We start from the raw sequence: 25,363 nt of genomic DNA, 5'->3' as shown, positions 1-25,363 counted from the left end.
AAAGTTCGTGGCATACCAAACACATTAAAAAATATGTGCCTGGCCAGGACTTGAAGGTTACAGTAATAAATAACACAAAAATCACTAACAACATCGAGTAATAATCAGAAATAACGCGGTTCGTCTATGTCTCTTCAACTAACTTGTTACGGCTCAATGTGGAGTTTTTATTCACTTGTTAGATCGCAAAATCACAAATCATGTGGTCGTAATTTACATACTATTCTGCATAATATCTGTACATAACTTATATACTCCTGTGCAACGTTAATCATATCTGTATCTCACCTCTAGGTTTCTTTTTAACTTTTTTTTAAAAGCTGAAAATTAAGATTTTATTTTTCTATTACAATGGTGAATTTTGTTTCTGACAAATTGTAATTATTAAAAATTAAAATTAAATATTTATAACTAAAATAATTTAGCCTTAGAAACAAGCTTCCAGGCTTTTAATCACTTGATATGTTTTGTATTAATTGGTTTATTATGTATATTTTGAAATTATAAAAGATAACCAGAAAAATAAGAAAATACGATCAAACTAGGTATGAGAGAAAAATGTAAACAATGCTAAAAAGCAAGAACTAATTTGTATCCAAACCAATTAGCAAAAGGAATGCTTTATTTGTAATTAAAAGTATTCAATGAAATACAATATTTGGATATTTCATGACACATAATTGAGACAATGCAACAGTTACACTTTCAAAGAAAAGTTTTTTCTATTCATATAAGGAATGGTCTGGTAACAATAAACTTCTGTCAAAGCATTAAAAAAAATTAATTTCATCATTCATAAATTTTACCAACTATTATACAGTGTTCAAGTTGTGTGAACAGGAGAGAATCAATACATCTATATAAAAAAAATTACTTAGTTTGACACCTAAATTACTAATATTTGACACATCCTAAAACATTTCTAAATTCACATACTGCAGTATATCAAAATGCTAACATTAACATTGTCATTAACATGGAAGTCTACTTACTGACTTCTAGTAAATTTGTAAAACACTTCAGAGTTACTGTCACTTTATAGTTTATTATAGCAACATAAAATCTTGGTAGAGAACAAACAGGTGCAATTCAATTAATACAGAATCGATATATACTTTCCTAAATGCTTACATGGATTTAGTAAAGTAAAATTGCCAATACAAATATATTTGAAAAACCTACTCATATTCAACCTTAACAAAAGGAAAAATTGAAACATGTAGAGGAAATACTTTCTTCCAAACAAAAAAAAACAAAACAATTACGTCATTCCCTTACAGATATTTTCCTGGAATTTAAAAATGTGTGTTTATAATTAGTATTTTAGCACAACTATAGAAAAGTGGTATTAAACAAAATAAAATGACATAAACCACAATGTTTTCAAGAGATAACTCCTCAACTTTCAATGGAACATATAAAATTTGTAAACACTTAGCATTCAAGTAGGAAATAAAATTTCCAGTGGTTATCTTAACACTTAAGATAGAAAATCCAGAAAAATAGGAGAAATCTAAACACTGACTCAAGTTTTCATACCATCCACATCTTATGTCTAACTATATAAACAAAAATGGTCAATGAATCTAACCATAAAAATGGCATTTATGAAAATGATTTTTTTTGAAAGATTGATCTCAGAAAATATGATTCAAACTGACTGATAATTAACATATCTTGAAAAGAAAGAAGTGTGTACAAGTACACTTAATTAACCTGAGAAACATCTCTTACTACAAGAATAAAAAATATCTTTTCCACTATTACACCAGACATTTTCCTTCATATCCTGCTTTCAGAACCATGACAAGTGGACCTGCACTTCTGGAAAGAATACAGCAGTTTGCTTGTGTTAAACTACAAATATGTGAAACACTATGTAAATTAAACAAAATTAAAGCATTACTTTTACAAAAAACAAATATTTACCTTTTATATTCCTTAAATTGTAACGAAACTGACAGAAATTAGCCAATTTTCCTTTAATGGACTTATATGTGTTTCTAGTGAGAAGAATGTTATAGCTTCTCAACCAAAGATTATCATCACTTTTATTGTAAAGTCACACAAATAATCTACAAATCACACTTCACTGTTATACAGAGTATAATCTTTAATTACAGTCATTATTGACACATCCTTTAAACAAGTTAATATTACAAATAACACAATATGAATGACTAAACATGCTATCTCTAGTTCTTTACTACCAATGCAACCTTTTACTTCCTTAAGAAATTCTCCCCTGATAAATATTACACAATTTTACTTCGTTTATGTAACTCAAAATAAACAAGTCAATTTACAGAAACAAATATTGTCTATGTCACACAAACAGAAGATTGAGACAACTCTGTGTTAAGGAAGTGAGACTGTATTGCAACCTGGTTAAGCATGGTCATGTCATTTTAAATTTCTATTAAAATATTGTAAATACCCCCTATATTAGTCTTTCTTCCCTTAATTTTTATAGATAAGTCTTGAAATTACCTTCCAACTGATGGACTTCAAAGTGACCAATTGTTTAACACTTTAAATATCACACACATAACATACAACTTTAAATGATCTGCACTCTTCATCCACTAAAACCTTTACAAGTGTATAATGTTATTGTCATATCATCATATCCTTCAATCTTATGCAAACGACTATGATTAGTTTAAACTTGCAATATAACATCATAATGATTGTTTAAAAAAAGTTTTGCTGTAATGATTGGTAATTATTATGTTACAACTTGACCTCGTAATCATTGGAAGGCTAGAGGTAATCCACAAACTGGTTCTATATTTTCATGCAATTTACATTTGTTTAGAATAAATCAGGTAAAATACATGCAGTTAAGATAAAGGATAAGTATTTAACCCATCAACTGACCAGTTTCTTTGTTTTTATTATTATTATTTACAATAGTAGTAGTAAAATGGCCAGTACTGTACACAATGCTATACAAAGGACCATGAATCAGCAACAGGAATTAACTGATAATGTCTAACATTAATCTATATATAGCAATATAATAATCTGTTTATAGCAATAAGTATGAACTGACCATAACAGAAAAAGTTCTAAACGTTTTTTATTTTTTTTTATTAATTGTTGCAAAACTGTCTTTAAAACATGACAATCTCTGAAATACTGTACAATTAAATAAAATTACATGTATATTGTAATAATTTTCTAAGTTAGAAATCTCTGATTTTACATTTCTATGGAAACGTTTAATCACTTTACATGCCATCTTCTACAAAACACCATTCAGAACTACCATGTTTATTTCTCCTCTAGACACAGATAGCCCTTGTGTAGCTTTGTGCAAAATTCAAAACTAAAAAACTATTTCTCCTCTCATATTAATGTCACAACTACAGTAAATCACAGTTAACACATTGCAAAACACTCATCAAATGTCCAACTTCAGAAGAACCGTTATCAAGATCTTTAATACAGAGATGACAACTATTTCAAATGACTGAGCATAATGATTGTAGACCAAGCCCTTTATCATTTGCAGCTACTAGGCCTGACCAATGTCTCTAAGATGTTTATTATTATGTTATTATTATAACTTACTATTTATCACTGCTATAGATTGCTCAGTTATGACTGTTTTGTGTATTTAATAAATAAATTGAAAAAAATTCTTTTGAAGTTATATTCTCTCCCGTTGAAGCTTCTTTCCATTCCACCATTGTAAAAAGAGAACAAACAAATTTTCCAAGCAAAGGGTCAAGATATCGCACAACCACTGGATACAGTTTTAAGTCATCCATGTCTGTCAATCCATCTGTGGTTAAACTGTAAACACTGTTATTAAGTATGCTTGAAATCATTTTGTCATCTTCACAACCAAACATTTGTACAATGGCTGTAGTTTTGGTTCTAGCACAGTTATATGTTTTTTGCTATATCAGAGTCTGGGAACATTTTTCTGAATAGATGGCCTGTATGACTGGCTACAGCTAAGGGTAAATTATAAGCAATGACGAATTGCGTGAACATCACTTCTGCATTTATGATTTCATATTCTGAATTCTTACTCATAAATGTCATTATCTGCATTGTTTTTGTCTTTGCCTAAGCCTTTTGTTGGCAAGATGCCAATCTTGTATGTCTGGAACAATTGTTTATCCCGCCAAGTGCCACAGAAAAATCAATGTGACAAACTGTACAAAACGCATGACTGTCACTGACTTTTGATGCAATGACCAGATATTTTGCACTATACTCTTTCCTACATTTTTGATTCACAGTTTTAGTCCTTTGAGATTTGCCAGAAACAAGACAATCTGGTGAACAAGGCCTCTTTTTTCCATCTTGTGAACGATTGTATTGGTGTTTATGCCGCTTAGAAAACGAGAAATACCCATCTACGTGAGCACTGATTGACTGACAAGTACTGATGACATAACTATGGATTCCCCCATATACCCAGAATGGAGAAGCACCGCACTCAAACTATTGGTAGACTTCGAGATACAAATATTTTTATTATTTCAAGCACAAACATGATTATTGCAAGTAGCCATTTGGACTATGTCTATTATTTATTATCAAAATTTAATTGTATCCCAACAGAAATTTTCTTTTCACCCCTTTCAAGCCCTGGGGGAGCAATTTATCACTTTATTGTATAGGCCTATATAATAATTTGGGAGTTGCAACAAGTTGTAATATTTGTCTGTATGAGTGTATAGTTGTAATGTATACACCAAAATTATAATGATTACGCTCATATCATAATGTTTGGCATCTCTGCAAATGTATTCACCAAGAAAAACCAATTTATGATATGACCTAAGTAAAAACAGCTCCTATTTTGTATTTTCAGAGTTATTCTACAGGAACAAATCCTACAGTTAATAAATACCCAAATGTTTTATCTGCATATTTCACATTTAATTCTATCTGCCTGGAGAAACAAAAAATATGTAGTTCTTACAGGAATTAAGTGATTAATATTTAACTTCAAGGCATAGAAATGAGTTGATTTAGGCTTGAGAAGGCTTAGATGTCACAAATATAAAGATATCTTTTTTAAAATTACAGATAAAACATCTTGTTATTGTGTATTTAGAGTTACATCTTTAATTTGTTATAACTTACTGGAAGTTTACTCTATACCAAGACATCTGTTGTTTTTCCACACAATCTGAAACAACTAGGTGGGCTTGCTTGGATTACCTTCTAAATGAGCTGAAATATGATCAAAGCTTAAATTTTAACAAATATTCTACACACTTTTAAGCTTTATATTAACAACAGTATTTATTATTTATAAGCAAATGTTCATGTTAAAAAGATCAGAACAGAAAGAAATGTAAAAAAAAAATTATCACTTACGTACATTAAAACTAGCATTTCCATTCTAGGATATAAAAGTGAGTCTACAGGATATAAAAGCAACAGTTATTTAAAAATAATTAAAGTTTTCATTTCCTTTGTTTTAAACACTAATTTCACTGTCACAAGACCTCAAATGTAGATATACAGTTACACATTTTGCCAAAGTAACAATTTGACGTCACACAGAACTACAACTTACAACTGGATTTTCATAATTAAACAGGATAGTATAAGAATTTCAGTAATTTTTTTTTTTTTATGCAGCTGTAATCATACAGTTAATACAAGATACTTTAACTATACAATCACTTTTTATATAATGTGAAAAACATGAAATCCTCGCTAAAGAACATATTTAATTTTGATAAAATTAAGTTATTTAATAATCATGGTTGTACACTAACACAGCTGATAAACCCAAGAACTTTAACTGCACTTCCATCAAAAAACTTTTTAAATGGCACTTTCTTTAGTGTTCATAACTTTCAAAATAACAGAGACTATAAAGAATGCAATTTTATAATTGGTTCTAAAATACAAGTAGTATGCTACACTAATAAATATAAGCAAATACAGACCATTAAATACAAATCTAAAATAACAAGTTTACATGTAAACATACAAAAAGGTAAAAAAATACTCAAATACATATTTAAAAATATCATTTGACTTAACTGGTCTTTTTCTTTTTCACTACAAGTATTTATCAAAGCAACATTTACACCATATTAATGAATAATTAAAACATTTCACCTTTTCCATCACAAGCAACTATTTTGACTTTATCTACTTGTACCAATTCTTGGACTTCTCTAAATTCAACATCCCTTAAGACAAATGTCCACACATTGTCACAAAATCTGTAGGTGTTCAAATGGCCTGCCTGAAATATGTTCAATTACAACATAAAAACTGTTTCAAAAGACAAACAACCAGCAGAATAAAAGATTGGTATAATGTTAATAATCAAATGCTTTTGATCTAAATCTAATTAATATTCCACTATTTATCATTAAATAAGACTTTTGAATCTATTTTTGGCCATTCACAATAACAAATTGGAAAAGACGTTGGCACAGCCTACTAATTCATAAGCTAACCAAAAATGCTAAACACATGCAGAGCTTTAAGAACAATCTAACAATATGAAAGCCCATTAGCAAGGAATATTTCCTAAAAATTATTTTTGAATTACAAATATCTAGTAATATTCAGTCTCATTGAAAACCAATCACTTCATATCTAACATGTATAAAGTTCCATTTTAAGGTAAACATACTGTTTAGAGAATAGTTGAATGGATAAAGTTAAAACACAATGTTTGGAGTTTTGCCATTAGATACAATTAGCTCCAAAATACAAGAACATACACACAGTATGAAACAAAAAGTCAGACTAAAAGGTACCTTACTGATGTTCAGTTGGTTGTTTTTTTAAATAATGGAGTTCTTAGTTTTTAATAGTATAATATGATTTCACTGGGTTGCAATGCTTGTAAACCCTTTTTTATGTTTAGTAAGTACAGTTGGTAACTACAAAATATTCTGATGTCTCAAATCTTTACTGAATATTATTTTGGTATTAATCCACCTCATAACATGTATAAATTGGCTATTTTACATTTTCAAACTAATTGTGATATGTTTTAAAGAAAAACATTACTTTTGTCAGTGATAGTAATAGTAAAAAATGTTTTTACAAAATTCACAAATAGTAATCTTCATAAAATTCTTTGAATTAAAATGTGAATGAAAACAACAATACTTTGTTTGCTTTTTGCTTAACAGATGTGTGTGCACTAATAATTTAATGACTAAGTAAATACCACTAATCCCCAGCCATGTATTATCATATATAAAATATATGCATTCAGACCTGCAAGTTAAAACTTGTTCCCAATATAAACAGATAACAGTTAATAAAAGCAGAACTTTGAACTGTTGGTTCAACCACTAATTTTTATAAATTTTATTTAACAGCAGTAAACAAAGCTCTTCCCAATGAAAATGCACCACTGTAGACTAAAAATTTAAAAAATCTGGAACACTGTCACATTTTGTTTGTTTGTTGTTGTTTTTTATCAGAAGAAATTTCTTATTCTAAACTGCTCAACAATAAAATTAGTTCCTTGAGGGAACAATTTAAACCTTTACAGCAGCACCTTACATTGTATGAAAACTGAGTTTCATCTAGTTTTTTTAATCATGACTACAATGGCAAATTTGTAAAATTTTTATCCACCACTACAAAAATTTGCAACGTGTTTAAATTATACAAAGTAGCAATACAATTTTATTAACCCTTTTGCAACAGGCTTGGTAAAATATACAAGTTCATCTACACATTTGTCCATAAAATATTTACATGTAGCTTTTGATATAGCAGGTGTATCTTCAAAAAATTTGGTGGACTTTCACAAACGATTACAAGTGTTTTGTAAACAAAAAAAATCAGATTTTTAATGAATTATTTTTCTAAAAATTTCTTTGTGTAAAAAATCTGCAACACTACTAGTTTGAGTGCAAAGTGATTTCATGCTATAATTAAAAAACTATACTTCAATCCAAAAATCTCATTTGCATAATTGCTAAAACCTCCTAAATACATTTCAAATGTTTATCTTCAGTAAGACTATATTTTGTTATTTTCTATACTCTTAACTATCCGGGGTTTGTCACTTAACTAGCCTTGTAACCATCACAACAAAATTAGGAAATATAAATTATACTTTTTCATGCTATATTACCACATATTATAACATGAAAATATAAATGTTTAGTCTAAGTAGTTTAAGTCCTATAATGCTATATATTTATATATACATTTATTATGTTGACCTTCCAGTCATGCCTAACAAACATTACATAACTTGCATTCATGCACTGCATAAGTACTCATGTTATGTATCCAGTAACATAAAACTGACCTTTAATCTTCCATCCTATAGATTATTACTATTTAGAAATAAATTAAACTTAATTTTCTTAAAATATAGAAAAATAAATATAGTAGTAAAGCAAATAATTATCTCTTGCTACAATCTTTGAGCTCTGTTGCTGCTGGACATAGGTTGCTAAGTATGTGAAGGTTTTGTTTAGGTTATATATAACTGCACGTGGTACTTTTTTCAGATTAAAATAGCTAATAAAACCACTGTGGGTACATTCTTAGCTGTTGATTGGTTATTCACATCATACATTGAAGTACGTGAAAGAGGTGAATGGGTACACTGGTTGATTCAGTATATATAAGCCATATTGCAACAAAAAAAAAGATACAAGGTTCTTACTTTATATTTTAGTTTGATAATATTAGTAATTTGAGAACCTAATTTGTATGAAACTAAAGATTTAGTATTTTTACATCAAAACATCCAATTTTAAACAATGCTGCATTCTTCATATCACGACTCACCAGAATCTATATGCAGATGTGTTCTTTTAACATTTACTTTTAAATTAAGAATAAACTCATACATAATATTAAAGTTTGAATTATATTTACAATTTGATTTCAAACTTAATAAATTCATAAAATAGTAGTCCAATAAAATTTAGAATGCAAGTCAACAAATGCAATGACATGGCCTTTGACCCATGATCAGTCACAAAAGGGTTAAATTCTTCCCTACAGTAGAGTGAAGGCATATGTCACACCCTTTTACAGAACTACATTCAAAATTTAAACATTTATTATAAGCACATGTCAATAAATTTTACATTAAAATAGTTTATAATTCAAATGTTTTATATCATTTAGGTTTTAATATCTTAATTTCAAAATTAAAAAATAAATTTTTCATCTTCAATTCTCTGCATCATATGATGCATCTTATGCTATGAATTTTCCCTCATAAATTTTTCTTTGGTATTCAACTAATTTGAAACTAAACTAATGAAAATGAGAAGTCATAATATAAATTTGAACCTCCTATCTCTTCAGTTTTTTAAGATACTCATAAATTTGTCAAACCCACCAATGAGGCTTCTCCCATCTCACAGATGGGAAGTGATTTACATAAACCATATTTTTATAACTAAAAATCATATCACAGCTGTTTCTTTATGACATGATGTTTAGGCAATTGCCCTCAGTCTTTGTTTATGATGGTTGTTGTTCAGCTACAAGTAACTCAGTTTTAAACTAAACCTATTTATAGCCTAATAGGTGAGCTACTTAATTAAGAGGTAGCTTTGGAACATTCTAATCTAGTGCCTCATTTGTTGCATTTTAAAATGCAAACTTAAAAGCTACATGAATTGTACTGCAGAATCAACACAGTAACATAAAAAAAATATTGATGTGTGGTATCTAAACCTAAACGAATTTCAACACCTAATGTAAGTGCTAAACATTGTTTTTAATGTAATTTTTTATTTATTATTATAAATCTCTGAAAAAAACCTAAAGTGTACAAATTAAAAACTTCTTTGACTAAGTAACAAAAATAAATAAATTAAGCTAAAAAATTTGTGCTCACCATAATTTGCATGGTAAAAATAAACCATGTAACTTAATTGCTTTGTGTACTATGTTTGAGAAGAAATACAATTTATGATCCTGCTATAAATTTATTATTCATTTTTTCATATTTTAATCCTTTCATTTCACTGTATATGGCTAAATTCACTACAGTTAATGTTAGGGCACAGTAAATACAAAATGTATTAAGTTTTACAAAAAACTGAATATTTATTTAGTAAGTTCTAAAGGTTATGAAAATAAAATATGAAAACCTCGAGGTGTAAATGAAGTATTTTTATTTTTAGCATGAAATCATATTTCACTAAGATCGACTCAGTGAAAGCTTTGTAAAATTACATACAAGTCTTTAGTATGTAGTTTTAGTAAAACTTTAGAAAAGTTTTAAACATCAGTTGTTTTAAAAACAGATACACAACAAACATATTTATGAAAGCTTGCAACACTTGACAAAGATAAGCTTAGTAAACTCAAAGTTACAGTACACAGAGTAAAAGTTGAATACTATAAGACATCTTCACTAAATCTTTTATATCCAATTATGATAAGGCCCTTTGTACAATACCAGGGCACTTCAGGCCAGCTGATATACACCTTGGTAATGGTTGAGATGCTAGTTATATTTGAACAACTGTTAAGGTGAGAACTGAATTATTAAAATTGATGAAGTGTTATCTTGCATTCTTTTTACACTGTCACAGTTTATGTGCCTCAGGATAAGGATATTTAACACTTACTGTTTACCTATTTTAACAGCATATTAATTTTACTTTTAAAATCTTATGATTTAAAAGAATTGGCAGACCATTAAGTATCTTTTTTGTTTTGCAGTATGTCAAGCAACCATATCATTAAAGGAACAAGATTTAACACTCCTACGAACAAAATATTTACATCCACTAAAGTGATTTTGGGGCCTATCAGGCCCCATATATTTTTCCAACAGAAACAGTGATTTAGCAACATTCATTACAAACAACTTTAGAATGGCTCTGACAAACATTTTTTTTACAATTTGAGCAAACAATTTTCAACTATCTTTTGATCTGCCGCACAAATGGCATCGTCCTCTTTTTGCCCTCTTTGCAGGCGGTTCATGAGGTTGTTTTGTCATTATCTTTGCAATAAATATCTTTGATTTCAAGCACCAATTGCCATATAAATTCTCTTCTGGCTCTTAATTTATGTTGACGAAGAAATTCTGGATGTTTTGTCGAGTATAGAATGAAAGCATTGTTCGCAGCAAGATCTAGAATGTTATAGAATATGCAGACTGACCAGCGCTTTGATCGCCTCTTTGTTGTATAATATCTCACCAGTTGATCGAGAGTGTCGACACCTGCCTTCATTGCATTGTAAAGATTGACGATTTCGGGCTTTCCATTCTCTTCTACTTCACCAGATTGATGCTGAGAACTCAGTAGTAGCACATATTTTCCTGGTTTGTCTGAGTGCCTGAGAAGAGTGATGTCGTCATGGTAGAAAAACTTTGGTGATAACTCTCTAGATTTTGCATTTATTTCAGGAGGCAGGAAGGTTCTTGATTTCTGTATGGTTCCAACAAGTCCTGTTTTTTTTGTTCGTAGGTACTTGGCAAGTGTCATTGTTGTGAAGAAATTATCTGTCGTTATTGTCCTTCCTTTTCCAAGAAATGGCTGACTCAGTTCTCTGACTATTCTTTCTCCTTGATTTGTTTCTGTCGTATTTCCAACCTTTCCAGTATAAATTTGAGCGTTGAGGAGGTAACTTGTCTTTGCATCTGTTAGGCACCAAATCTTTATTCCGTATTTGCCTGGCTTTGTCGGAATGTATGTTCTGAAGCCAACTCTTCCTTTGAAGTTACATAGTTGTTCATCCACTGTCAGGTATTCGCTTGGGTTGTAACTGTTTTTGCAATTTTCAATGAAAAAATTTCAGACTCCAGAGATGGTGGCATCTTTGATTTCTCTATTTCTTTGAGAGTGGATGTCAAATCTGATTTTTGAGCACATTTTTTTGAATTTGTCTTGTGTAATCAGTTTTCGCAAAAATGGCAAACCGAATTCGGTTGAAAACATTTCGTCTATAGATGCATTTTTGGATTTGCTTATTCCAAGGAAAAGATTAGCTGCGATCCATTTCCAGAGGTCTTCTTCAAAAATTGGTTCTTTCATGATGGTGTTTGTTGAGTGAATGATCTGTTCCATCAGAAATGAAAATTTTGAATGTTTCAAATGGTGTAGAGACTCTTGGAGCAGCTTGCCTTGTAATGCCTGGGTTCTCATTGAATATATTGAGAGCTGCGGTTCTCCTTGAAGGTGTTGTTGAATAACTAAAATTCTTATCTTTGGACAAAAGTTCGTTCACTGGCATCGTAGTAAGATCTTCTTGATTACTTTCTTCACTTTCAGAAGGGTACGGCACGATTTGTTCATCTTTTTTGGCTTCAGAAGCATCATCATCACAACTTTCAGAGTAGTCTTCGACATTATCATGTTCACTTTCATCGTCGGATGGTTTTGTCAGTAAATGTACAGCTTCATCAAGAGATATCATTTTTGACACGGTTTGAAGATTTCAGCTCCTATATATATAGGATTTGTTCATCTTTTTTGGCTTCAGAAGCATCATCATCACAACTTTCAGAGTAGTCTTCGACATTATCATGTTCACTTTCATCGTCGGATGGTTTTGTCAGTAAATGTACAGCTTCATCAAGAGATATCATTTTTGACACGGTTTGAAGATTTCAGCTCCTATATATATAGGATTTGTGGATTCTTCTAGAATATTCTAGAACAGGAGTGGGCAAACTAGGCAATAATCAGGACCGTCTAAAATTTATTGTTGGAGTTATTATCCTAAATATCCATCTTTTGAAAAGAAGTTGTAAAATTAATATATTTTTACTATAATTTGCTTTTTCCGGTTGCCCAGGCCTGTTCTAGAATTATTCAGGAAATAAATAAAGTCATTTTTATGTTTTTTGATCTGGGGCCTAATAGGCCCCAAAATACCCTTAGTGGATGTTTTAAAAAAATTTGTAAATATTATTTTGCAAATGTTTGAAAAGTCAAAATATTATTGCTCCTTAAAATATAAAGGGATAGGGTCAGTTAATGGCAATTTCATTTAAATACAAAATTATTAGCCTAATATTAATAACCTTTCAAGTTGCTCTGGGGCCTATTAGGCCCCAATTTTCGTAGAAGTGTTAAACATTAATTAAAAGAACTTCTGTTTGAAAATTAAAATGAGTAAACCACACCATATCTGCTATATCCAGTTAGGCATTTCATTTGAACTGTTCAATAATGAACTATTACGTTAGCTGAAAAAATGTTAAGCTACTTCATTTAATAAATCATATTAATAGAAATAAGACTATGAAATAACATACCTTAAAAGTCAACCTTGTTTTAACTCTACTAGCCAATGCATTGTTGATAGCTTTATCAAACTGAAGTAAAACCTTCAAAGCCAGATTTGGAGTTATTTGTCCACACTGTAAACAAATAAATACTGTAAGTACAGGTATGGTATTTTTGAATCTGACTGACTCCTTCAAGAGAAATTTAAAACATTTACAGTAGATGCTAGAACTGGATTTAACTTTGATAAGCAAGTCCTACAAGATAATATTTCAGATTTTAGCTTGGACAAAGAACATTTGGGGGAAGGAAAAAAAAAAAGTGACAAAATGGATAAAAATGAAAAACTTAATGTTACAGTTGATAATTTATAAGGCACATGAACAGGGTATGTGACAGAGCAAGTGATACATAACAGGTGCTACCAGTGCATTTATGCAATCTGTTATATGCATAGGAGCTTATGATATAAAGGGTAGGCCAGAAGAGCTAACTAATGAGCACAAAGCACTGATAAAAGTACTTAAATAAAAGAGCCATAATGACTTAAAGCAATCAGCAAAACTGTTATAACTTAACTGGGGAAACGAAATTAGAAGTACACTAGGCTTAGATTAGTGTGCATTAAAGAAATTTTGTAAATCACAAGTACTGGACGACAGAATAGGAGACTCTTAGATCTCATGTGGATGTGCTTACCAACTGGTGTGATGGTAAGACTACAAAGAATGAGACAAGACAATTATATTTACACAAAGAACCAATTTTTAAGCCTTAACAGTTTACAGAGAAATAAATAAAATAGTTTACAATGTAGAAAAAAATGCATTAAAAACAAAGTGAATATGTAAAAAAATGACAAATTTTATATTAAATAATAGGTTCTTACTAATGTATTTATTCCCTCCTGTAACTACAGCTAGCTTCTATGAGAGAATTTTAAACAGAATATCCACAAGGTAAAATATAACAAGTTAATTGACTCAACTTTATTTTTAAAAAGTTGCAACTACATGTACTTCAAATGGCAACCTAGGCTCTGCTATCCCATGAAACGACCCATATGCTATTTGCTTACTGTTTAATTAAAATAGTTAAACACTTAAAAAATTATAAATGAAAGCTAAAGAGCACCACAGTAAAGAAAGTTAACTTCAAAGTTACAAAAAAAACTTCAAGGAGTTCTTCCAAAAGTAAAACTACCCAAAGTTCACCAGTCTGTTACCAGCAATCAAAAATAAACTTTACAAGTCATGAAGAAAAGAAGGTTCAAGAACTACTGGTAAGAAATTAAGAGAAAGTCTAGTGAAAGAATCTCATAAAATTATAAAATATCTAGCAAAAACCTGAATGAAACATCATGTTGTTACTCCTGTTGTAGAACCAGATAAGAAATTACCCAAATATCCACTTCTTCCAATCAGCTCCAGGAAAAAGTTTGAAGTTAGAACCTCTTTCAGGCAATGCAATTTCAATTACAGGAATTATAGTGAAAAAAAAATGAACAAATGTAATATAACCCATTAGCACTAGATGTGTTTGGAGAAGTAGATTGGCTAGCTTAACATGTGGGATGATTTCAATGGGAGCTTTTTGGAATGGATGGTTTATATATGAGTAGAGACTGACTTGTTAACAAGTATTACCAACTCGGTTTTAAATCAATTTTTAAATTAGGACTAGACAAAGGTAAAAGCCAGGAAAAACTTTAAAAAATCAGAGAAATAATGTATGAACAAAATAGTAGTTTTAAGGAAAGGTAAATTTTTATTATTGTGATATCCAAAGTATAAATTATAAAACAGATTTTTTAAAGTGTGGAACAATAAATTTAACTACATAACATCAAGTGAATTGTTTGGTGGGAAGACATCTTGAAGTAAGAAAACCAGTTGATAAATTCTTAAGTCTAGTGAGAAGTTGACTTTCCATTATCTAAAAAGCAAGTAAGCAAACTATGTTTGTGTCAATTGATCTCACAGATTTCCAAGCTAAATGTCACTGTAGAAATTTAGCATTACATAGCAAGTTGGCAATCTTGCAAATCTACTTAATATCTATTGTGGAAATAAATTTAACCTAAGAATAATCGTACAATAATATAAATCTAATAAAGAATACCTTAGGTGTGAAAACGAAAAAGGTGTAGTCAAAATAGGATTGCGTGAAACTTATAAGCTAGACTGCATGTTTTATTTTACTCACCATCTTGCCCAAAGTTGAACAAAAAATACAGCCTGGCTAACTTATAAATGAATATTTACTGTAACATACTTATCAATAACATAAGTGTAGCTATCAGTTCAACCACCAATTTTGATTTCGTTCTTTTAAGTCACACCTTCAATCTTTTTTTGGCTCCACCTTTTTTCACATCTAAGGCATTTTTAATTAGATTTTTTTTGTGATTGGTTGATTTAGTGTTTTATGGCACAAAGCAGCTAGGCTATCTGCACCAAATGTCCGTAAAAGGTAAAAGTAAATGTATTAAAATTCATAAAAGGAAATAAAGGTAAAACAAAACAGCACTGAAAAACAAATAACAAAAACAATGTTGACATCTAGTCTACAATGTTAAGAGAGAAACCAGAGTAAAAGAAGTTGTAAAAGACTTTCCATAGCATAATGGTAATTACCATAACCTGCCAGGAAGACTAACAGGTAAGTACAAGAACCACTGTCAGTCACCTGAAGTTTGCCTTTCCAGTCCTGGGTTATGTGTCATTACAGCCATTATCAAAAGGTAAAATAAGAAAAGTGTTAAAAGACATGTAGCAAAATTGTAATAACTCGCCAGGACAACTAACGGGTAGTTCAAACAGCAGCGTTAGTCACCTGAAGTTAGCCTTTCCAGTCCTTATGTCAAGTTATTTAATGTTACGGCCATTTTTCAATTTCAAATCAAACTAGAGAGATTGTGACTTAAAAGGGAACCACAATAAAAAAGGTTTAATGAAGAAATATAAAACACTTAAATGACATTAAAAAGATTAATGGCCATTAAAAAACTAAAAACTTTATCAAGGTGGACAGTGTTACCATCACCAATAACACTGTCTGATGTTATGGACAAACCTTGGGACAGAACATGTTTAAAACAGTGCTGTCATTGAGAGTCGTAACAATGGCAAGACAGTAAAATGTGGCTTACAGTGATTTGAGTGTTACACAAACTACACACTGGTGCATCAGTTCCAGATAAAAGAAAACAACGAGTTAAAAAATTGTGAGCAATGCGTAGTCTAGTCAGAACAACTTCTTCCTTCTGATCCTTACGGAAGCTAGACGGCCAAAGTCCAACATAGGGTTTTATTTGGAAAAGCTTGTTTTTGCATTGCTCACACTCCAAGTTGACTGACAGCTGGCACAGAGCTGAGCCTCGAATATCGGACCACAGTCCATGTATGGAAGAGGTACAGTGGTGAGAGTGCCAGAGCAGATAGATTTAGCTGCCGTGTCTGCAAGCTCGTTCCCACAAATACCAATGTGGCCTGCTATCCAGAAAAACTGGATAGAAGTAGCAGTTAATGAGAAATGGGCTAGTCGGTATTGAATATCAGCAAGAACATGGTGTGAACCAATGTGAAACAATTCCAGGGCCAGTAAAGAACTAAGCGAGTCAGTATAAATAGTGCAGTTGGAGTACTGCTTAGCTTCAATAAGATCCAGGGCAAGAGAAATGGCGTACAGGTCAGCAGTGAACACAGAAGCTGTAGAGAGAATTCTTTGCACAACAACCGAACTGCAACATATCATGGCAGAGCCCACAGAGTCACCTGATTTGTAACCATCCATATAAATTGGAATGAAAAGATTGTTTGAAAGATGTTCAGTAAATAGAAGACAGTACTTCCTAATCAGGAGTGTCTACTTTTCTCAGATGACTTGAAGATAAGTCACAATTGGAGACTGTAAGAAGCCATGGTGGGATGGGCTGACCAATGGATACAGCAATGTTATCCAAGGACAGACCCAATTAATCCAATTGCACCTGGATGCAAAAACCAAAAGGAGCAATGGCAGATCATCTGTTCTGAAAAAGTTTGTCCCAACAAGGAAGGAAAACAACCCCAGGTGGGATTCTTTGATAAGGAATGAAGTTTTGAAGAATATAGTAAAGACAGTTGCAAATGGCAAAGGTGCAAAGAATGTTCATGAGACTCTATGTATAAGCTCTGAACTGGGGAGGTGCAGAAAGCTGCAGTGCAGAGTCGAACTCCTTGATGATGAATGGGGTCCAGCATCTTTAAGGCTGATGATCCGGTAGAGCCATAGACCATTGATCCATAGTCGAGATTCGATCGTAAAAGAGCACGATATATCTTTAACATAGAACATCGACCTGCTCCCCAACTAGTGGTAGAGAGGACACGGAGGATGTTCAGTGCTCTTGTGCATTTGACCTGTAGCTGCTTTAAGTGTGATATAAAGGTCAGCTTATGGTCAAAGATAAGCCCCAAGAACTTGGTCTCAGGAACCACAGACAGCAAAACTTCACTGATACGGAGTTCAGGATCAGAGTGAATACCCCGTTGGCAACAAAAGTACATGCAAATAGTTTTAGAAAGAGAGAAATTAAAGCCGTTTGCCGTAGTCCACTTCAGTATATGATTGAGAGCAGTTTGTAGTTGCCGTTCAATATATCTCATGTTTTACGACGACACGAGATGTGAAAGTCGTCGACATAGAGCCCATTTGCAACAGTGAGAGGGAGTTGTTCAGTGATAGCATTAATTTTTATACTTAAAAGTGTGACACTCAAAACACAGCCCTGAGGGACCCCAAGTTCCTGTAGAAAAGAACAGGAAAGTGTTGAACCCACACGAACTTGGAATCTCTTTTTTGTTAAAACATTTTTCATAAACATGGGTAAATGACCATGTAACCCATATATATATATATATATATATATATATATATATGGTCTCACAAAATGCCATACCTCCATGTTGTGTCACAAGCTTTCTCAATGTCAAAGAATATTGATACAAGATGTTGTCGTTTGAGAAAGGCTTCTCTGATTCACGTTTCAAGTTGAATTAGATGGTCCATAATGGAGTGCTGTCGTCCGAACCCACACTAGGTCAGCGAGAAGAGGTTGTTTGATTCGAAGAACCAAACAAGACGAGCATTAACTATCCTCTCTAAGGTCTTACAGAGACAGCTCATCAAATCATAGAGACAGTAATTTGAAGGAATCTTAAGATCTTTCCCAGGCTTAGAGAAAGGTAAGATAATAGCCTGGCACCAGGCATTAGGAAAAACATTCTCCTGCTAGATCTGGTTAAAAACAATTAAAAGAATATCAAGAATATCTGGTCCAACAGATGTACTGCTAGACCTATGAAGGGCAATTTTCAGTTCCACCAGTGTAAAGGGATAGCTATAGTCAATGAGACAGTCAGTTCAAAAAGAAAGAGGTGAATGCTCCATCCAAGTCTTGATGGCCAAGAAGGTGGAGGAACAAGCAGAAGTGCTAGATATCCAGCAAAAGCTTTCACCTAGATTATCGGTGATGCTCCAGACATCAGCTACCTCTTGACCATCAGAGAGTAAGATCAAGAGGGGACAGAGTATTATTATCCACTGACCTTTCGAACCCTATCCCATATGACCCTGGAACTGGTGGTAGAAGAACTTAATCAAAGATTCCTTCTGGCTTTGACATCTCACCCACCTAGCATGTGCATGGGCCCACTGGAAAGCGATGCGGTTTGAAAGCATGGGATATCTACAGAAAGTATCCCAGGCCCGTTTTTGAGCCTTCCGTGCCATGTGGCAGGCAGAATTCCACCATGAACAAGGATATAGTGGAAAATGTGTTGAGGTTTTAGGAATACACTGAGCAGCTGCTTGTATAGGGTGTTCAGAAAGTCACTGTGCACTTATATATGTATTAACAGATATGTTTCAATATGGAATACAGGAGGTAAACATGAATGACAATTACAAATGTTGAAAGTGACCCCTGTTGACATCAATACAGGCTTGGATCCTTCTTATTTTGTTTCTAAACACCTCTATCGGTTGCTGGCTTGAAATAGACTAAATGAATGCTGATTACAAAACTGCACAGTGACTTTCCAAACACCCTGTATAATACAGTCAGTTACTGCTGCCACACAGTCATCTATTGATGGCTGACAGGTGATGGCAGGATCAAATTCTGCGAGAATAGTAAAAGTGGACCAGTCTGCCTGATCCAGCTTCCACCGGGGCATGCGGGTAGGGTGGCATCGACCATGGCCAGTCTCTCTCAAAAGTTTAGGAAAATGATCACTGCCTGGTGGATTATTGTCAACCCTCCATGAAAAATGGGAGAATAATGAAGGAAAGCAAACAAAGAGATCAATAGCAGTAAAGGACTGACTAGGTGCATGAAAATAAGTGGAAGAACCAGTATTGAAAAGAGAAAGGTTGTGATTAGAGAGCATACACTCTATAGAGCAACCCCTCCTATCAATAACAGCACTTCCCCAAAGGGGATGATGTCCATTAAAGTCCCCCAGGATTAGAAAGGAAGACAGCAACTGTTCAATGAGAGCATCAAGGTCTGGTTAATCATGTCTCTCCAGGTGACAAGTAGAGAGAACAAAGAGTGATGGTATGACCCAAGGAAACATGGATGGCTTCGGCCTCCAAGGTTGTGTTGAGTGACAAAGACAAAGTGCTTTGTGGGTACATGCTGATCAACCAACAGTGCCACCCCTCCATCTATTCGTCCATCATACAGCCTGTCATTTCTATACAGAAAAAACTGCCAAAAGTGATTATCAGCAGATTTCAGAAATGTTTCTTCTAAGGAAAGACATACAGGATGGTAAAAAGCAATCAGTGTTTTGATGTCATCCAGGTTATAATGTAAACCTTGACAGTTCCAATGTATCAAGGTGGCCATTTTTTTTTAATGATGCATAGGCAAAGTGGCTGAAGAACCCTTCTGGTTATTACCACATCTTTTTTCCTTACTGTCCTTATTCAGAGGAGGTCTATCGACCTCCATGGATCCTGCCCTGGGTCGATTGGGCAGGTCTTTGTTGTTGGAAGGGGATTCGAGTGACTGAGGACGCAAATGAATGATTATTTTGCATCTTAGGGTGGGATAAAAAGATGTATCTGAAGAAATGCCTGTATTTGGAACCAAAGGATGTGGATCTTGGGGTTTGTTGGAATGTATGGGAAGAACAGAGATGGGTGTAGAAGTTGATTCATCAACTTTTTTAACCATGAAGGTCATAAGGCTTTTTATTTGTTTAGAGAACAATTTTCTTGGAGGCACAGATAGATCTGTCTGCACTCCCACCGTAGTTGTGGAACAAAGTGCAGCAGCATATGTCCGAGATGAAGTGGTGGACAGCAATTTCTGAGCCTCAGGATAACTGATGTTATGAGTCTTTTTCAAATGCTGCACCTCTTTTTCCTCCAACCATTTATGGCAAGAACAAAAGTAGGATGGGTGAGAGCCATTGCAGTTGACACAATGTGGGTCCATGTCACACTCATAGGGAACATGTCAGGGAACCATGACATGACATCATTGAGTGGCCAAACCTCTGATATTAGAAACATCGGAAAGGGTTTGGAATGTACGACCGTACCCTGCAATTTAGATAACCTGCTTTGATGGTGGCAGGTGCACGTGGTGATGTAAATGTCAAAACAAGGATATCTGTCGGTAGTGTAACTCCATCTTTGTGTGTGGAGATGCAACTCACTGCAGAAACTCCTTGAGTGGAGAAACCAGCGAGAATCTCTGACTCGAGGACATTCTTCAAATCCCTCTCAACAATAACTCCTTGTGATGAATTCAAGGTAGCATGAGGGGTAACCTCAATAGGTACATCCCCAATTGCCTTTGAATTCAAGAGGAGTTCACTGTGTTGGGATGTGGATGTTTCAACCAATACATCTCCAGATCAAAGCTTCTTTACTGCCTTTGGAAAGCCAGCAAGTCCCTCCAGTCCCTTCTGAATTAAAAAGGGGGACATTTGCTCTAAAGGTTTTTCTGAAAGAGAGCGTATGATGAGAAAATGAGGTACAACTGGTGGTACAGACGTTGAAGATTGCTGATCAGATTCTTCAAGACGTGGTCGTTTACCTGTTGACTGTTTTTTCATTATTTTATTTAAATATTTATTAGGAGGATCCATAGAAAAAGAAAATTTCGGTGCCCACTGACACCACCCACCATGGAGCCCGACAAGGGGATGCACTACAATGTCAAGCAAGGATACTGCAGCAATGCCAGGGTTTTGTGAGCACTATACTCAAACATCAGCATCAGACACAATGTCCACAACACGCGTTGAGAACTTCCAACACTGGTACCTGGTTAACTCTAGCCCAAGGGGGGCCACCCATCTACAGGAATTCTAGGCCAAAGTGGTGTGTTAGGGTTGAACCCCTCAACCACCAGGATCCTCTCCTCCCCTTCAAGGGTAACCACGCATGGCAAACACGTGAGTGTATGTTTAGATACCAGAGGAGGTAACCTGAAAGAACGAAACCTTCCCTAGAAGGTTTCCTCACCACGTACAGGAATCCACATCGAGGTTTTTTTTTGTTTTTTTTTGTGAATATACACCATTAAGCCACATCAAATAAGGAAAGTAACACCTAACTGTAACCCACATTAACTTTAGGATTACAAACCTATTACTCAGAACAGACCTTTATTTTACAAAAACCAACCAAATTTAAAAAAAAAAATGGAGATAGTTTTCTCTCCAAAACTGTTTTAATACCTCCTTTATATTAATGCCATTGAATCTAAATTCATAGTTTTTTGCCATCATCCTCACAAAATCAGTACAGTCATATCAAACATCACTATTTAAGCTAATTGCTTAAGCTAATATGATGTGATGCTAAACACTCTTTAATTAGGATTACTTCATCAAACTTAATAAATCTGTGCTGAACCTTATTGAAAGCATGTTATGACAGTTTCAAGTAACAGAACATCAACAGTGATTTTAAATGTTAATACATCTTAATATTGATCAGTTTCTGTTCAAGCTCTGATGAAGCCATAATGAAGAAACAACAAGTTGAAATAAAGTTTTTTAATTATCTAGAGTACTTTTTTTCTTTTAACTTTAATGTTGTTTACCTAAAGAATAATTCATGATGATGAGAAACCCACTTGAAATAAAAATGTATTCTCAAGTAGATAGTTGATGAGAAACCCACTTGAAATAAAAATGTATTCTCAAGTAGATAGTATGGGTATTAAAACTAATTAAAATAAAATACAGAACAATGTTTTGACCTAAGGTTATCTTTAGGTTAAGAGATGGAAAGAGTAAAATAAATCAAATGTTTATCTCCTTTATAATACAGAAATCTTTGTTTCTTTCTATAATTGAAAATTGATAACTCAAAATGAAGAAAGTGGAGGGATGCAGCTGCAAAAAGTGGATGATTATTTTTTTATTTGCCCTTAATTAAAAGCTGAAATTCACCCTTTAGTAATCAAGAAATCAATTCCCCTCATGAAGCTCATTCACAGTGATGGTATCCCCAACTGCTTATAGCAACTCATTCCACAGCACAATCACAGAATTAATGCTTGGAGTGTAAATGGATAATAGGGTAGATTTCATTCTTGTTAAATTCATTCAAAAAACAAAGAACAAAAAAAGTCACAGAATTAATGCTTGGAGTGTAAATGGATAATAGGGTAGATTTCATTCTTGTTAAATTCATTCAAAAAAGAAAGAACAAAAAAAAGTCACAATCTCTTTCATAGCACATAATGTCTTAACTAAATGTACAATGCCTTAGCTAAATTAGCCCATTATTTAGACCAGAACCTCAAGTGGTAACCACTGCATATAGTCTCCAAGGTCCTTTTCCATTTTTTATTTTACAGCAGAGCCACACGGGTTATCTGCTGCGTCCACTACAGGAAACCAAATCCCAAATTTTAGTATTGTAGTTCACTAAACCTCCCATTGTTTCAGAGGACAGTCCTTCTGTGAACTTGACAGGCAAACAAAACTAGATTAAATGAAACCTTGCCAGTCTTTTGCAAATCTTAAATTTGTATCTTCTCAATGTTACTATCTTGAGAATACAGCACAAAATCTGCTGCCTTTATCATTCATTCCCTAAATAACAAACCTCAATAAAATCACCCTTTATTCTTCTTATGTCAAGAGAAAAGTTAAGAGATCTTAATATGCTATTACTATAAATAATCATTCTAATCTTATATTCATTAAGTGAAATGAGGAGAAAAATGAATAGAATTAACAGTAACACTAACAGTCAATCACACAATCTCAGTGTGAAACTAAAGTATAAATAGTAAATAAGTAACGTAGTTAGAGGATTAAGCAAGTTATAAAGAAGAGTGATAATAATTAATGACATAAATCATGATTAAACTACAATATTAGAAGCAGGCAATCAAGATGTTGAAAAAGTAATTTCTCGAGTCTTATTATATGCTGTCTGTGCTTTTTAACTAATGACAGGTTTGTTTCAAAACATAAGCATTTAGTACTACTAACACTAGTCTAACACTAACAATGGCATTCCACTACTAGTACCAGATAATAAATAAATATAAAAGTCAATAAAATATTTCGTTATAAATTAGTTAATTAACAAATTATGGATATTTCACGATTACCTGAATTAATTCGTCCAGACTTTCTTGAAGAGTGTGACCTAATGTTGTATTTCTATAAAGCTGGTAACTCATGATAATTTTAATTTAAATTTGAAAACTCTTACCTATACCTATAAAAACGTCTGCCTATATTTTCATCCTAATTTCTTCTAACCTTAATCAGAAACAATTTCGACGATTACTACTCTAATTACGAAAGAAAACTATGACCATCACGCCATACGATCTAACATCTTACTGCGAACAAATGACATAAAGCGAAAAGCTACAATGCAATGAACTGAACACTCGTTATTTGCACAGTAATACAATATCCTTGTAACTTATTGACACTTCCGAAACTATTCTCTTAAAACAAAATAACTTAAATTTCAGTTTTCCTCTAACCTAAACATAAATATCTTAACAATAGAACAACTACAAATTAAATATTTTAACCGAGTTGCAGTAAAAATTATGCTAAATTACAAACAAGACACGTTACGTCTTTAGAAAATTTGAAAAGTTACACTGATATAAATATTACGTTTTACATATTAGAGTCTGAGTAATTTATAAATCTTAGAGGGTACTCCAGAGGTTCCAAAAGTCAGGTCCGAAATTTCATAAAGGTATTTTAAACATTTTTTAAAAATGTGATTTAGATAACAAGTTTTTCTTAAACTTAGTATAAAAAGAATTAAAACACTTAATTTTGTAATACAGCTGTTAAACTACACAGGTTCCCCCCACCGAAATAAAAACATCGGTAGATGTAGGGTCCACGAAAAATATTTTTAATTAGAAGAAAGTCATTGTATTACTAAAGTTTGAGGGCCCGGCATGGCCAAGCGTGCTAAGGCATGCGACTTGTAATCTGAGGGTCGTGGGTTCACATCCCCGTCGCGCTAAACATGCTCGCCCTTTCAGCCGTGGGGGCGTTATAAGGTCACGATCAATCCCACTATTCGTTGGTAAAAGAGTAGCTCAAGAGTTGGCGGTGGGTGATGATGACTAGCTGCCTTTCCTCTAGTCTTACACTACTAAATTAGGGACGGCTAGCACAGATAGCCCTCGAGTAGCTTTGTGCGAAATTCAAAAACAAACAAACAAACTAAAGTTTGAGAACCGCTGATATAAATCATATTTTAAAGTGGACCTGTACAACAATTAAGGATATAATAAATAACAAACGGTTCTCAGAAAATACATTTAGATTTTGATAATTCCAAATTCTAATAAAAGAAGAAAAAATGATTCGGTTGTTTGGTTTTGAAATAAAGAAAACTCTATATTAAAAATGGGAACGATCACCAATATCTAACTATTATAAACTATGGTTGCCTTCTTTTTGGAGCAATTTAACGTGGAAAGCTGGATAATTTGCATATTACCGTCATGATATAAATGACTTTGAATGAAATTGTGGTATTCAGGTCTAATGAGGACTGACAGATATGTTTAAAGAAACCTGCGGGTATTATGCAGATAATAAATCAAACGTGTTTAAAACTGATTTCTCTAATGACAGCAAGACAACAGTTGTAAAATTCTGCAATTACTT

General features: G+C 32.9%; 1 protein-coding gene across 3 annotated transcripts; it reads right to left on the bottom strand.

Annotated features, from left to right (window-relative positions):
- Positions 1-604: 604 nt before the first annotated feature.
- LOC143237454 (transcription initiation factor IIA subunit 2-like) lies at positions 605-24,554 on the bottom strand. 3 transcript variants are annotated; one of them, XM_076476717.1, is made up of 5 exons: positions 23,821-24,554; positions 13,211-13,315; positions 6,103-6,232; positions 5,110-5,199; positions 605-1,824 (listed from the first exon to the last, which is right to left on the bottom strand). In XM_076476717.1, exons 1-4 carry the CDS (start codon positions 23,890-23,892, stop codon positions 5,165-5,167), a joined length of 342 nt encoding a protein of 113 aa, XP_076332832.1. In that variant the 5' UTR covers positions 23,893-24,554; the 3' UTR covers positions 605-1,824; positions 5,110-5,164. The 3 variants fall into 3 exon arrangements, with proteins under 3 accessions (XP_076332832.1, XP_076332833.1, XP_076332834.1); XM_076476718.1 differs by having other exon boundaries at positions 605-1,857; positions 23,821-24,553; XM_076476719.1 differs by having other exon boundaries at positions 1,750-1,874; positions 23,821-24,553.
- Positions 24,555-25,363: the final 809 nt, after the last annotated feature.

This window comes from Tachypleus tridentatus, chromosome 13 (genome assembly GCF_004210375.1).
Source record: "Tachypleus tridentatus isolate NWPU-2018 chromosome 13, ASM421037v1, whole genome shotgun sequence".
In the NCBI taxonomy this organism is placed as follows: domain Eukaryota; kingdom Metazoa; phylum Arthropoda; class Merostomata; order Xiphosura; family Limulidae; genus Tachypleus; species Tachypleus tridentatus.
The sequence above is the reverse complement of the archived record's forward strand: the minus strand, read 5'-3'. Positions and strand labels throughout refer to the sequence as shown.